The sequence below is a fragment of the Notamacropus eugenii genome, chromosome 3, assembly GCF_028372415.1.
Source record: "Notamacropus eugenii isolate mMacEug1 chromosome 3, mMacEug1.pri_v2, whole genome shotgun sequence".
In the NCBI taxonomy this organism is placed as follows: Eukaryota; Metazoa; Chordata; class Mammalia; order Diprotodontia; family Macropodidae; genus Notamacropus; species Notamacropus eugenii.
The window spans coordinates 185,067,585-185,081,376 of NC_092874.1; the positions used below are offsets into that span (position 1 = coordinate 185,067,585).

The following is a 13,792-nucleotide window of genomic DNA, read 5'->3' on the forward strand; positions in this document are numbered from 1 at the left end:
CTTCATTGTAATGCAAGGACTTAAAACATTCCCAATGATCTCTTAAGGCAAAATGCTTTCCACATCCAGAGAAAGAACTATGGAATTTGATTGCAGAATGCAGCAGATGCTTTTCTTTTGTATTATTCTTTGGTTTGTTTTATGATTTCTCCCATTCATTTTAATTCTTCTATGCAATATGACTAAGGTGAAAATGCATTTAATAAGGATGCATGTGTAGAACCTATATAAAATTGTATGCTCTCTTAGGGGAAGGAGGGGGGAAGAAGGGGCAGGGAGGAGGAAAAAGTCTAAATTATATGATAGTGACTGTAGAACACTGAAAACAAATAAAATAATAACAAAAAATTTTTACCTTTCTCTTTACCCTCTCTACAATCCAATTATATTCATCTTGCTTTGTCCTTTATAAGATTTTTTTGAAAATGTTACTCATAGATCATTGATTTTCTTTAACCATGGAACTATGCTCCTAGCACATAATAAATTGGCTATTATACGTGTGTGTGTGTGTGTGTGTGTATGTGTGTGTGTGCTGATAGGTATGGCTAGCTGATATGATACTACTGTACCTGTTAATGGCTCTATGAATATTTTCAAAAATCAATACCTAAGAATATATTAAAAATGCAAAGACATCTTAAAGGTGAAAGGACTAGTAGCTGAGGGGATAGGAAAAGGCCATGCATGACCTTCACACTGAATTTTCTGTCTTTTGAGTCTTCTAGCAAAAGGTATTGGTAATAAATAAGATACTCAAAGAAAAGAAATTGTTGGAATATTGATTAGGTGCTGGAAAAATGGTTACACTAGCAGCTTTACTTGAATACTAAAACTATCTCTTTGGGACATTGAATAACTTGGGAGTTGATCTAGTGTTTTTGTCAATCATATTATCAATGATTTGCAATTTGTGAATACTGCTTGAAATGCAAGTCATGAGATCAGGTGACTTTGCTTAAATGTATCTGAAAGTACGAGTAAAATGAATGTAGTAATGAAACCTCATAAGGTAGACTGGGAAAAATGCTGTTTTAAGGAGCAATCATATTTAAAAGAATTACTTAAATAGTTCTCTGTGTGCGTATGTCTGTGTGTGTTTGTGTATGTGAGAGAGAGGGAGAGAGAGAAAGAGGGAGAGAGAGAGAGAGAGAGAGAGGCAGAAAGACAGACTGACAGAGAGCAGAGACCAAGAGACAGAGACAGATAATATCAGTAGTATGTCAGAAAGAATACAACTTTTCAAAACTTTCCATTGCTTATGTATAAGAATTGTCTATTTTCAAAACACAGTTTTGAGGGTATTTGTTACTTCACAAAAATAATTTGTAAGCTTCCCCATAAAAATATGAGTTAATTATTTCAATATACAAATTTTCATTTTGCCTGTAGCTTTTCAGGAACATATATATTATTTAAAATGAAACATTTAATATTGCTTTCAAACCATAATCAGTGGATCAAAACATATTATTTAAGTTCAAATTTATGGTAGATAGTGTGCAAGTTATGGGGGATTGATAAAAGTGAGTTATTACCTTAAAAGGTTTATGTTCTATCAAAGGAGACAACATGAACAAGTTAAGTATACACAAATATATATATATAAAATATGTTTTTTTTGTTTTATTGTATTTTCTTTATCAGAGGGACAACAGTAGCTGAAAGGATCATAAAAGATTTTGTTTAGGACATGGTATTCAAACTGAGTTTTGATGAAAATAAGGGATTCTGTGAGGTGAGTGTGAGAAAAAAGTACATTACAGACATGTGGGAAAGAGTGCAAAGTAATAAAGAGAAGTCCACTTTCTCTGGATCATACAAGATAAAAAACAGTGATGTGTGAGATAGGTTGGGGCCAGGTTGGGAAAGGATTTAAAAACTAAGCAGATTTTATATTTTATCCTAGAGGCAATAGAATCCACTGACTTGTATTAAACAGGAGAGTAATATAGTGAGATCTGCCCTTTTAAAAAATTACTTTGGCAACTGTGTGGAGAAGGGATTTGAATGGAGAGATATCTGATACAGGAAGACGAATCAAAAGGCTCTTGAAATAATACACCCTTGAAGTGATGAGAGACTGTATTAGTGTGACAATCATAAGAATAAAGAGAAAGAGAAAGAAAAGGAGATATTATAGTAATAGAAATGAGACATTTTGATAATTAATTGGATTTGTGGAGTAAAAGATGTGTGTGTGTGTGTGTTCATCCTTCATTGCTGAAGAAGACCATGTGATCAGAGAAATAATGACATGACTTGCACTTGACTTTGTTTTGAGTGAGGGAGGACTGTGAAGGTCACCAGCCTTACTTCTCCTTCAGAGCCATCTGAATTCAATGATCAGATATTCATCAGGATGACTGGAAATGACCCAGGAGAAGGCAATTGGGGTTAAGTGACTTGCCCAAGGTCACACAACTAGTGAGTGTCAAGTGTCTAAGGTGATATTTGAACTCAGGTCCTCCTGACTCCTGCACTGGTGCTCTGTCCACTGTATGAAGTAAAAGAAAGTCAAGGGTAATAACAAAGTAATGAAACTGAATGATATAGATGGTATTGACCTTAACCTGAAAGTTGTCGGCACAGAGATCATAATTAAATCCAGGAAAATTGTTCACATGCTAATGAGAGAGAGAGAGAGAGAGAGAGAGAGAGAGAGAGAGAGAGAGAGAGAGAGAGAGAGAGCAAGAGAGAGAGAGAGAGAGAGAGAGAGAGAGAGAGAGAGAGAGAGAGAGAGAGAGAGAGAGAGAGAGAAGGGAATAAGGACAAAGAAAAAATCCTCAGATTTGGCCATGATGCATAACTGGAAGCTTTGAAGAGGCCAGCTTTAGTTGACTGATGAGATCCAAAGTCAAATTACACAGGATTGAGGAAAAAGTAAAAAGAGTGGATATGAAGGTAAAAAGAGTAGATAGCTTTATTTCTGAGAGTTTGGTTATGAAAAAGGATAAAAGATGAATGGCAATAAACCTTGAGTGGTTGGTCTCTAGGGAAGGAATTCCACTAGATGCTAAGTCATTTTTCAGTTATGTCCAAGTCTCCATGACCTCATTTCTTGGCAGAGATACTGTAGTGCTTTTCCATTTCCATTTTTTTCTTCAGCTCATTTTACAAATGAAGAACTGAGGCAAACAAGGTTAAGTGACTTGCCCAGGGTCACACAGCTAGTAAGTACCTGAGGCCAGATTTGAACTCATAAGGATGAGTTGTTTTGGTTCCAATCTCAGTGCTCTATCCACTGAGAATGGGGTGTGATTGTGGGAGCAATTACCTGGAGAGAGACAAAATCATTTTGTAGGCGATCAAATCGACAAACATTTATTAGGCACCAGCTATGAGAAAAGCACGCTGCATAGCCTGGGAAATGAGATGTTTAGACAAAATTGAGCTCCTGCCTTCACGAAGCTTAGCGTCTACCATGGGTATGAAGCACAAATATAGATAGCTATAGTGAACATATTATAAATGAATTGGAGAGGTATGAAGGAACGTGTTATGTAAAGTTAGAACTGAGACGTCATTACTGACCAAGGAGATAAAAACTTCTTGCAAAAAGTGACACTTGAATATAAAAAGTAGGTTGGAATTTGTTGCAGTTAGAAGAAAAGGGGTATATTACAGGCATAGGGAAGAACTGGTGGTAAATGTGTAGACTTAGTCAAGGCAGTGCAGGAAATATTAGGAAGAGAATGATATTTTTTGGGGAGAATGAAAACATTTTGATGGTTAATAATATGAGGTAATTTTGGAGAGAGAGAGAGAGAGAGAGAAAGAGAGAGAGAGAGAGAGAGAGAGAGAGAGAGAGAGAGAGAGAGAGAGTGGTACCTATTTTGGAGGAACTTAAATACCAATCAAAAAAGCCTTAGATTTTATTCAGGAATGGTTCATTTTGTATGATAGAGCAAAAGTAAAATACTAAGACTTACCAAATATTAAGTTAGATTTAGGAATTGACTCGCCATATCCTTGTTCTAAATATTTTGGTAGATATGTCAGATTTCCAATTAAGCTTGTATATACCAACAAAGATAAAATCAAGTAGATGAGAAACATCGAGTTACTAAGCAGACATTTCAAGGAGTGGAAATAACCTAGAAAAAAGATAAAAGTTTTATTGAAAAAGATAATTCAACAGATTTAAAAAATCCCTCTTTTTCCTTGCTCTGTGGATATATAGGTATTAGACTTTCACATATTAAACTATTATTCACAGAATCATGGAGTGTTAGAGCTAAACACCAATTCTATTTAATTTTGGAGGATAAAACTGAGGCCCAAAGAGATAATATGAATTACTCAAGGTCACAATGCTAGCTAATGGCAGGATGGTTTAAAAAAAATTTATGTCTTCGAACTTTCACCCCATTGCTCTTTCAGCAACATGATGCTGTCTCATTGGATCTTTCTCTCCTTCCTCAGGGATAGTCATTGAAATGGTGCAAATGTGTTGGCAGTTATGCGACTTTCTTTCTTTAATATTTCAATGGCTTCATGGTCTTATAAATGTTGATATTCCTGTAATCAATACAGTTCATATTGTAGGAGGGTTTCTTATTCTGAGCATATAGTCATATTCTTCTACAGCTTCTCCACTGGCTTTCCACTTTTCCACTTCTTTTGCTGGCTTTCCACTGAGTCATTTACATTTTTTGGATGCCAGTGGGACATGTTTGCTTTTCATGCATTATTCATTGTGCTTATCATATGAGCAGCTCTCCTTAGTTATGGAGTATAGATTTCCTTGATAATATTCGTTATTTCACTTCTTGATCATTGGTAATATACTGAAGACATACTATGCCCATAATACAACTATTTGTTTTCATATGATCACCCATTATTATCCTAACATTAAAAGAGTCAGATGCTTTTGGGTCCTTTTATATATGAATTGTAGCATCATAGTCAAATAATATAGTGTAGGAGGAGTGAATGATATGGGAAGAGAGAAGTGGGAATCCATAGGATAATCCATAGAATTATTACAACTGGAACAAAGTAATAGGAGTGTGAAAACTGATTTTTTTAAAGATGTTAGTGATGAAGACTATATGGGGAAAGAGAAATTATCAAGTTTATACAGATGTATTTAATTCTTTTTATTGTCTATGGTCAGGGAAATGTATTGCAATCAATTAAGATGATAAAGAGGTATATTATAGACGTAGGGAAGAGGTAGAGGTAAAGGTATAGATTTACCCAAGGCAGTATAAGAAGTGTTAGTAAGAAAATAATATAATTTGACTATAACTTATAGTTTTTGGAGAGAAATAATTTGAGGCAACGTTAGATAGATAGAGTGGTATCAGCTTTGGAGGATCTTGAATACCAATAAAAAAAGTTTAAATTTTACTCAGTCAGGAATGAGTTACTGTGTATAATGCAGTAAATGTAAATAGTAAGACAACAAATATAAAATTAGATTTAGACATTGCCTCACAATATTTCAGTTAAATTTTATCCAAATTGCACTTAGGAACAATGTTATTTGATGGATTTGATGTTAGATGACCTAGGTTTGAATTTAATTCCATTACATATCATTTATGTGACCTTGAACAAGTAACTTTACTTCTTGAATCCTTGTTTTCCTAATCTGTAAAATTATGGTATTGGACTCTAAGGTCTGTTTTTACACTAAATCCTATGATGCATTAAATAGATAATATTCCTTATACATATTAAAACATAAATTCCTTGGCTTCACCAAATTTCCCTAAAAGATATACATATTTCTGAGCAGGGGAGGAGACATAAGGGAAAGCTTTTTTCAGCATTTAAGGCAATCTACAGACTGTGATAAAGCTTCTTTTAGCTTTTTTTTTTTTTTTCAGTTTGCTTCATTCTGGAATCAGAAGACTTGGGTTCCATTACTGGCTTTGTCACTGATCTTGTTTGTCTGGAGAAACTATTTCAACCATTTGATATAAATCAGTTTTCTGATTTATATAATGAAAAGACTGTAATGCATGATCTTTATATTCATTTCAGTTTTATGATTCCAGGTTCTATCATCTATATAAGGATTAAACACTTATTATGATGATTTATATTAACCCTTGGACATTATTGATTGAATTTTTACTATTTTCTCTCTTCTATTAGCCACATATACAAACTAAATTTAATAAGACTGTAATTGAAGCCATTGTACTTAAAAGAAATAAGTTTGAAAATCATTACTTGAATCCAGATTCATTTCACAGCCAAAAGGGAGTAGTTTTTAGATTAATTGTAATTTAAAATGATCTTTTGCAACATTTAATTTACATAGATAAATAAGAGTAAGACTCATTTGTTAAATAGTCACCTGATAATTCTTGAGGATCCTTTGTTTGGTCAGGATTTTTTAAATTCAGGTTTTGGCTGCTTTTGTCATTTATAATAGATTTATCCAAAGATTCTGGACCTTTATTTTCCATTTTTGGTTTCTTCTGGCTCTTAGGAATGAAAAAGAATGGCACTCCAGAAAGAATGGTAAAGATCCCTGCTGTGATAAAGCCAAGCCACCAAGCACCAACCCAGCGGGAATCACGTGGATTTATTGTTATACTGCCTGTAATAGAAATTTATTTTAAAAAATCTGTTTAGAAATAAATTTCACAATGTAAATGTGGCATGCAAGAATTGCTACCATTTTCCTTCACTGAAGTTAAAATTACCACATTTATCTTTATGCAATGAGAAAACTCATTCACAGAAGAAAAAAATTATGTATAAACAATAGGTTAATGAGGGATACAACAAAGTAAGGAGATCAATGAAAAAGATTAATAATAATAAAACTTTAATATGTCAAAATCATATTGGAAAAGAATGCATCATTCTACTTCTGATATTTAATTCAATATAACATAGTACAACAAACATTCATGTTTGTGCAAGGGAATGCACTATGCAAGCGAATGCACTACAATAATAAATGATCAAATTTGGGAATCTGAAGATGAAATAAGAACTAGGCACTGTTTTTTTAAAACTGTTTTTATTTTTTAAAATTAATTGTATTTTATTTTCACTCAGTTACAAGTCAAGAAAAATTTAGCATTCACTTATACAAGATTTTGAGTTCCAAATTTTCCTCCCTCCCCACTTCTCTTCTGAAAATGATAGGCAGTGTGCTGTCACGTAAATGTATTTCCATATTAGTCACAGTTGTGAAAGAACAAACATATCAAAAGAAAAAAGTGAAAAACAATAAAGTAAGTAAAATTCTATACTCAGGGTCCAATAGCTCTTTATCTAAATATCGATAGCATTTTCCTTCATGAGTCATTTGTATTTGTCTCGGATCATTGTATTGCTGAAAAGAGCTGAATCATTAATAGCTGATCATCATATGATGTTGGTGCTACTGTGTACAATGTTTTTTTTGTTCTGCTCTTTTCACTTTGCATCACTTCATACAAGTCTTTCCAGGATTTTTTTCTAAAATCTGTCTGTTCATCATTTCTTATTGTATTGTAGTATTTCATTACATTCGTACACCACAGCTTGTTCATCCATTCACCAATTCATGGGGATCCCCTCAATTTCCAATATTTTTCCACCACATAAAGGGTTGCTATAAATATTTTTTCATATGTAGATCCTTTTCCCTTTTTTTATGATTGCTTTGGAAAACAGACCTAGTTTTGGTATTGCTGGATCAAAGGGTGTGCAGTTTGGCTGCCCTTTGGGTATAGCTTCAAATTGCTCTCCAGAATAGTTTGATCAGTTCTCAACTCTATTAGTTGTCCATCAGTGTTCCAATTGTTCCACATTCTCTGCAACATTTATCATTTTCCTTTTTTTCATATTAGCCAATCTGTTAGATGTGAGATACTATCTCAGTTGTTTTAATTTGTATTTCTCCAATCAAAAGTGATTTAGACCACTTCTTTGTATGCCTTTAGATATGTTTGATTTCTTAATCTGAAAACTGCCTGTTCACATCTTTAGATCATTTGTCAATTGGGAAATGACTTGCATTCTTATAAATTTGACTCAATTCTCTATATATTGGAGAAATTAGGCCTTTATCAGATATACTTGTTGTAAAGAATACTTCCCAACTTTCTCCTTTCCTTCTAATCTTGGTTGCATTGACTTTGTTTGTATAAAACCTCTTTTATTTGATACTATGAAAATTATCTATTTTACATTTCATAATGCTCTCATTCTCTTGTTTGGTCATGAATTCTTCCCATCCCAATAGATCTGACAGGCAGACTATTCCTTGCTCTTCAATTTGTTTATGGTATAAACTTATATGTGTAAATCATACACCCATTTTGATCTTATCTTAGTACATGTTGTGAGATATTGGTCTACCTAGATTGAGTCCTCTTGTTTTTCAGTTTTCCAAGCAAAATTTGTATCAAATAGTGAGTTATCCCAAAAGCTATGGTTTTTGAGTTTATCAAATACTAGGTTACTATGGTCATTGTATACCTAATATCTAATATATATACCTGACATCTCTTGTATCCACTATTTCTTAGCCAATACCAGATATTCTTGATGATTACTACTTCATAATAGAGTCTGAGATCTGGTATTGCTAGAGCACCTTTCTTTTGTTTCTTTAATTCCCTTCATATTCTTGACCTTTTATTATTCTAGATGAATTGTGTTGTTATTTTTCTAGCTGTATCAAATACTTTTTTGGACATTTGATAGGTGTGGCACTGAATAAGTAAATTAGTTTAGGTAAGATTCTCACTCTTATCATATTGGCTTGGCCTACCCATGAGCAATTGCTAATTTCCAGATATTTAGATCTGATTTTATTGTGTAAAAAATATTATCCATTTGTGTTTACATTGTTCTTAGGTTTGTCTTGGCAGGTAGATTCCTAAGTATTTAATATTTTTTACAGTTATTTTAAATGGAATTTCTCTTTCTACCTCTTGCTGCTGGGTTTTATTGGTCATATAAAGTAATGCTGATGATTTAATCGGGTTTATCTTTTATCCTGAAACTTTGCTAAAGTTCTTAATTATTTCAAGTAATTTTTTAGTTGATTCTCTGGAGTTCTCTGTGTATACCATCATATCATCTGCAAAGAGTGATAATTTTGTTTACTCATTGCATATTCTAATTTCTTCTGTTTCTTTTTCTTCTCTTATTGCCATAGCTTAACATTTCTAGTTCTAATTTGAAAAGTAGTGGTGATAATGTGCATCCTTGCTTCATCACAGTCCTGTTGTGAAGACTTCTATTCTAGTTCATCCCCATTATAGATAATACTTGCTGATGTTTTTAGATAGCTACTACTCATCAATTTAAAGAAGACTCCTATTATGTCTGTGCTCTCTAGTGTTTTTAAAAGGAATGGTTGCTGAATTTTGTCAAAAGCTTTTTCTGCATCAGTTGATATAATCATATGATTTCTGTTGCTTTTGTTATTGATATGGTCATTTATGCTGAAATTTTTCACAATACTGAACCAACCCTGTATTCTTGGTATATATCCCATCTTGTCATAGTGTATAATTCTTCCGATACATTGCTGTAATTGACTTGCCAGCATTTCATTCAAAATTTTTGCATCAATATTCATTAGGGGAATTGGTTTATTATTTTATTTCTCTGTTTTTTAGCTCTTCTTGGTTTAGGTATCAGTACCATATTTGCATCATAAAAGAAGTTTGTAGGTCTCCTTATTTTACCAATCTCTCAAAAAATTGTTTATATAGTAATGGAATTAATTGTTCTTTAAATGTTTGGCAGAATTCACTCATGAACCCACATGACCTTGAGAATTTTTTCCTAGAAATTTTGTAAATGACTTGTTCACTTTCTTTTTCTAAGATGGGGTTATTTAAGCACTTTTTCTTGATATGTCAATCTAGGTAATTTGTATTTTCGTAAATAATCATTAGATTCTGTGCCAGTCCCTTATGTTTTCTCTCAATGTCTCTCTGCTTCAAGTATATTTCTTGTAAACAATATTTTGTAGGATTCTTGTTTTTGTTCCACTTTACTTTCTGTTTTGTGGAAGATTTCATCCAATTCACATTCCCAATTATAATCACTATCTGTGCATTTCCCTCCATCCCATTCTTCTTCCTGTTTGTCTTCTCTCTCATTTTCCCTTTTCACTCCTTATCAGTGTTTTGCTTCTGTCTACCACCTCCTCTGATCTGACCCATCTTTTTTCAGTTTCCTCTCCTTCTTCTTCCCTGTCAGGTATGACCGATTTTTATATTCAGCTACTTGTGTATATTATTTCCTCTTTGAGTCAAATAATGATGAGAGCAAGGCTCAAGCAATACTTATCGCCTCTCTTTCCATCTTCCTCTCCACTGTAATAGGACTTTTGTGTTACTTCACATAAAATAATTATCCCATTTTAGTTTTTCCTTCCTTCTGCACCCATTTTACTCCTCTTTCTCATCCCTTAATTTTTGTTATTCCCTCAAATTTACCTTATATCCATACATTGTCTATGTATGTTCCTTCTACCTGTTCTATTAGTGATATAATTTTTAAGAACTACAAGTATCTTCCTGTGGTGGGATGTAGTTTGGTTCTGCTGAATCCCTTTTGCTTTCTTCACCCCCTTTCTTAACCTGCTTATGCTTCTTTTGGGTCTTGATATTGGTGGTTAAATTTTTGGTTTACTTCTGTTCTTCTTATGAAAGCTTAAAATACTTCTGTTTCATGGAATGATCATTTTTTCTCCTTGATGTGTTATGCTTAATTTTTCTGGGTAAGTGATTCTTGGTTGTAGTCCTAGCTCCCTTGCCTCCAGAATATCATGTGCCATGACCTCTGATTCTTTAATGTTGTGACTGCGAAGTCCTGTGTAATACTGACTGTGAATCCCTGATATTTGGATTTTTTTTTTTCTTTCTGGCCTCTTCTAGCATTTTTCCCTTGACCTGATAGTTCTGAAATTTGACTATAATGCTCCTTGGAGGTGCTATTTGGGGATTTCTTTCCTGAGGTTGTTAGTGAATTTTTTCAATGCCTATTTTACCTTCTGATTCCATTACATTAGGACATTTTTCCATGATAATTTCTTGAAAGATGCTGTCCAGGTCCCCCTTTTGATTATGGCTTTCAATGATTCTGATACTGTCTGTCCTAGATTTTTTTTCCAGGTAAGTTTTCTTTCCCATGAGGCATTTTACATTTTCTTCAATTTTTTTTGTTCTTCGGGTTTTGTTTGATTGATTATTGCTGTCTCATAGAGTCATTAGCTTCCACTTGCCCAGTTACATCTACTAAGATTTTGTTTTCTTAAGCTAACTTTTGTGCTTTCTTTTCTATTTGGCTAATTATACTCTGTAAGGAGTTGTTTCCTCCAGTGGATTTTTGTATCTCCTTTGTCATTTGGTCAATTCTACTTTTTAAGCTATTATCCAAGCTTTTTGACTCTTTCAAAAATATTTCTCTTACATCACTCTCATTTTTTTTCACAATTTTTCTTCTACATCTCTTATATGATTTTTAAGCTTCTTTTTGAGTTCTTCCATGAGATCTTTCTGGCTTGAGACCACTACCTGTTTTTTTTTTTGGTTTTTTTTTTTTTTTTTTTGTGGTTTTACCCAATAGTATTTTGACATTGTTGTCCTCTTCTAAGTTAATGCCTGGGCCTTCCCTATCACCATAATAACTTTCTATGGTAAAATTCTTTTGTTGTTGTTTGCTCATCTTCTTTTGGCCTTTTCTCAGACTTTTCAAGTTAGATCTCTGCTCCCAGGGTAGAAGGGGTTCTGTGATAGGTTTCTTGTTCCAGTGGCTGTTTACCTGCTGCTGCCCTTATGTTGCCCTCAGGCCCATGGGGGACCCTTGTTTCTGCTGCTGTATTGAGGCATTTGTGGGGGTGGTGACTGATGCCACTGGTGACTCTTGGTGTCTGGCAGCTTACTTGATGCTGACTTGACATTCTAGTGATGGTGTCTGGTGGTCTGGAGGGATGTTTCTGCATTTCTCTGGTGCTATGTTGAAGCATGTAGATTTCTGACCACTGGAGAGGGCCTGTTTGCATTGGACTGTACTGAAGCACTTGGAGGTCTGGACAGATCCTGTCTTTAAGAATTTTAGTTTCAGTCTTGTTGGAAGTTAAACTATTAATCCCTAAGAAGTGTTGGAAGCCAGCAGAAAAAGATAGAAAGAGAAATTCCAGTTAAAATAGCTGCAGACAATAGAAAACATGGGAGTCTAGCTCCCAAGGAAAACCAGAAGCTACATGAACACAATTCAAAACATTTTTCACACAAATAAAGTTTGATTTAAACAAATAGAAAAAAATGATATTAATTGCTCATGGGTAGGTTGAGCCAATATAGCAAAATTACAATTCTATCTAAATTAATTTACTTATTCAGTGACATATCAATCCAACTCTCCAAAATATTTTACAGAATTAGAGAATAAAAATTTAAATCATCAGGAAGAACAACATGTCAAGAATATCAAAGGAATCAATAAAAAAAACATGAAGGAAAGTGACCTAGTAATACAAAATCTTAAACTGTATTATAAAGAGGTAATCATCAAAACAATCTGGTACTAAATAAAAAAATAGTGGTGGATCAGTAGAATAGATTTGGTACATGATAAATTGTACTAAATGTCAATACTAATTTAGTATTTGATAAACCCAAAATGCATAACATTTTCCATCTTGGTTCATTTAGAACTGTCTTTGATCATTGTCTTGTTCTTTGTTTTTGTTTTTCTTTGATTTGATTAGAATATGATATCATTTATAGTTGATCATTACAATATTGCTGTTATTGGGTTTTCCATTTTTTCCTCATTTCATATAGAACTTCCCAGGTTTTTCTGAAACCATTCTGTTTGTTATTTCTTATAGCACAATACTATTCCATGACAGTCATATACCACAACTTCTTTAACCACTCCCCAGTTAATGGGCATCCCCTCCATTTCCAGTTCTTTGCCACTAAAGAGAGTTACTATACATTTTTTGGTACAAGTTGGTCCTTTTACCTTTTCCTTGATCTTTTTGGGACACAGACCTAGTGATGGTATTGCTGGGTCAAAGGGTATGCACAGATATATCACCCTTTTAGAATAGTTCCAAATTGTTTTCCAGAATTTTTGAACCAGTACACAACTCTACCAATAGTAAATTCGTGTCCTGATTTTTCCACATTCTCTCCAGCATTTGTCATTTACTTTTTCTGTCTTGTTAATCAATCTGACAGATGTCAGGTGGTATCTAGAGTTGTTTTAGTTTGCATTTCTCTAATCAGTAGTGGTGTAGACAATTTTTCATGTGGCTTTTGATAGTTTTAATTTCTTCTAATGAAAATTTCCAATTTGTATTCTTTGACCACTTATCACCTGGTTTATTGAACTTGCACAGGACTATTTTGTTAAAATAAATTTGAGTCCATTCCCTATATATTTTAGATATGAACCATTTATCAGAGAAATTCTCCTCACCCCCGGTTCCAATTTTCCTTCTAATTTTGGCTGCATTTGTTTTTTTTTTTTGTACAAAAGTAAAGAATTTCATATAATCAAAATTATATATTTTACTTCTTATGATCCTTTGTATCTCTGTTTGGTCATAAACTCTTCCTTTATATCTAGATCTGACTGATACATGTTTTCATGTTCCCCTAATTTACTTATGATATCACTCTATTTGTCTAAATCATGTACTCATTTTGACTTTATCTTAGAATACTGTGTGAGATATTAGTCTGTACTTAGTTTTTGAAAACTGCTTTCCAGTTTTTCTAGTAATTTTTTGTCAGACATTGAGTTTTTACCCTCAAATCATGGATTTGGGTGTTTATCAAACACTAGATTACTATAG

The 13,792-nt window shown here is 33.3% G+C and overlaps 1 protein-coding gene across 3 annotated transcripts in view; it reads right to left on the reverse strand.

Moving 5' to 3' along the window:
* The window catches only part of LOC140533611 (solute carrier organic anion transporter family member 1B3-like), an 86,809-nt gene that overhangs the window by 33,155 nt on the left and 39,862 nt on the right, over nucleotides 1-13,792 (reverse strand). For all 3 annotated transcript variants that reach the window (XM_072653559.1, XM_072653558.1, XM_072653560.1), the window contains exons 8-9: nucleotides 6,317-6,562; nucleotides 3,933-4,097 (exon numbers count right to left, since the gene is read on the reverse strand). In XM_072653559.1, coding sequence (XP_072509660.1) covers nucleotides 3,933-4,097; nucleotides 6,317-6,562 — 411 coding nt within the window. The remainder of the gene's footprint in view (nucleotides 1-3,932; nucleotides 4,098-6,316; nucleotides 6,563-13,792) is intronic.